Source organism: Sinocyclocheilus anshuiensis, unplaced genomic scaffold (assembly GCF_001515605.1).
Source record: "Sinocyclocheilus anshuiensis isolate Anshui unplaced genomic scaffold, SAMN03320099.WGS_v1.1 scaffold173, whole genome shotgun sequence".
NCBI lineage: Eukaryota > Metazoa > Chordata > Actinopteri > Cypriniformes > Cyprinidae > Sinocyclocheilus > Sinocyclocheilus anshuiensis.
Window position 1 is genome coordinate 552823 of NW_015536480.1, and position 2480 is coordinate 555302.

General features: G+C 38.0%; 1 protein-coding gene across 1 annotated transcript in view; it reads left to right on the forward strand.

Annotated features, from left to right (window-relative positions):
• LOC107677928 (5-hydroxytryptamine receptor 3A-like) overlaps positions 1-2480 on the forward strand; it is a 57768-nt gene that overhangs the window by 35527 nt on the left and 19761 nt on the right. The window contains exon 7 of the mRNA XM_016473034.1: positions 1301-1511. Within this exon, the coding sequence (XP_016328520.1) occupies positions 1301-1511 (211 nt within the window). The remainder of the gene's footprint in view (positions 1-1300; positions 1512-2480) is intronic.

The following is a 2480-nucleotide window of genomic DNA, read 5'->3' on the forward strand; positions in this document are numbered from 1 at the left end:
GTACTGTGTTAGGCTAACCGAGACTTGTCATTTGCGCATATATTGTTGCTCTTTTGTTAGTTTTGACTGCTTTTATTGTCCTCATTTGTAAGTGGCTTTGGATAAAAGCGTCTGCTAAATGACTAAATAAATAAATATAATGATAAAAAGCAAAACCAAAGCCCACATTGTCATTCTCTTACCACAGAGTGTGTGCAGTATGTGACAATGAATTGATTCAAATTTCATTTAAATCTTTAAAAGGTGAGGGCATAACAATGCCTTAGAAAATTATTTTCCAACACACTGACCCCAAAAAATAGAACATGTTTTTCTTCAAAGTACTACGTTTACAATATTACATTTGATTCAATGGATTTTACAATATCAGCTATGAAAATAATATGCATATTCAAATTCTAAACTCGATTAGACTTTAATGTCATCTTTTTTTTGTGCATGATGCATTTACAAATCCCTCATAACTGATTACTGCAGTCTTGCTGTAATCAAGACTTGCAGTAGTGTAGTGGTAGTGTAAAGTGGAATAATAATATAGACCTAACACATTATGTATGATAGAAGATTAAACACTGGGTGAGATCACTGGAGGAATCAGGCCACTACATGGTGATTATGTTATCAATAACTCCATACTTGCCATAACAAATGTGCCTAACAAAAAACAGTTACAGCAGCGAGAGAAAAGTCAAGTGTCAAGAGCCCAATTAAAGAACCATAAAACACTGATCATTATAATGATGGCATTAATTCTCAATAAGAACTTTTGTAGATGTATGACAGAGATACAGGCAAACTGGTTTATGATAAGTGAAGATGCTAATGCTTTTTGTGGTGCTGTTCAGTCAACAGTTTTGGACTTTTTGGTTCAAAATCAAAGTGCGGGGCCCTGATATTAGTATATAGCATAACAGCATTATAATAATAATATTGACATATTAACATAACTGAAAATATGCAGAAATGTTTGAAAAAAGGTATTTGTGCTAAGAGATTTCTTTTCAATTTTCATTAATGGCAGCCTGTAAATGACATACCAATTGCATTTTCACTGTTAATTTGACAGGAACATGCATTATGACCATGAATATTTGTAAGTTTTGGCAAATATTTTGCGCACACTGTGGTAATGAAATGGCTAGTTGGGCTCTGAATGTATTATAATTGATTGTTTTTAATTAATTCCATTCATATTAGTTTGACACTCTACACACACACGTTAACAACTTCTCCCTCTCTCACTCTCAATAGTTAGGTTTCATTGCTGTATTGTTTAGACCTTTCTTTTTGTACATGGCAGATCACCATCAAGAGGAGACCTCTACTGTATGTTATGAACATTATCCTACCAGTATTTGTCTTCCTTGTGCTGGATGTGATGTCCTTCTTCATAGACGCAAATGGAACAGAAAAGTTGAGCTTTAAAGTAACTTTACTGCTGTCTGTTTCTGTGTTGCTGCTGATTCTTAATGACACGCTGCCCTCTACAGCTGATAAAATCCCACTGATTGGTGAGTCTAACATAACATGATAATTGAGGCATAATTTCTTTAAAATGCAGTCCACATTTTAACAATTATGCATTATACCCAGAGTACAGAGAATATATTCACTACAAATATATATATATATATAAGTGAGATATTTATATTAGCTAATAAGAGAGAATTCATATTAGGTGAATGATTTAATTAGATTAATGAATAACAATAAGTTGAATGAAATATGTCTGTGACAATTGTTGACTTTTTTACTGCACTTAAGTAACACTTTGTGATACTTAGTTGAACATGTGGTCATTTAAAAGCTTAATGTAAAACGTCTCAGGTTACTTATGTAATGAGACACTGCATCCTCTAGGGGTCGCTATGGGGAACGCCTCGTCGTGACCCATGTCTGAAGCATACATTGAAAACACCAACAACACGCTGGCCGGCGACAGCCCATGACGTCACTACTGGTGCGACTATAGTATAAATAGGCGCCGGGAGAACATGTAATTCACTTCTTCGTCTGAAGCTTGCGTTCGAAGCATGGCAGGAAGCCTAGAGGACGCAGTGTCTCGTTCCCTACTCAGGGAACCATGGTTACATACGTAACCTGAGACGTTCCCTTTCAAGGGAACTTCGAACTGCGTCCTCTATGGGTCGCTATGGGGAACGGTATACCCACACCGCCATGCTGAGGGGAATGCGGTCCAGAACCATGGCGAGCACTAAGTACCGACTTTACCATTTTCATGGTGAGTTGCCCCTGGGACGTCCGACGGCTGTCCGTGCCTTTATCCCCTACGGCCAAAGGCCTAGGCTACATACCCACACTTACCTGTTAGGGCCAGACTCCTGGGCCCAGGGTAGAGCTCAAGGCTTGGAATCATAATGGATTCCTTTAAGGGGATACGACCAAGAACCTAGTATCACACTAAGTCTTGGCCTGTCACACAGGGGCTACCGCTTGCTCTTGCATAAGCTCTGAAAGGA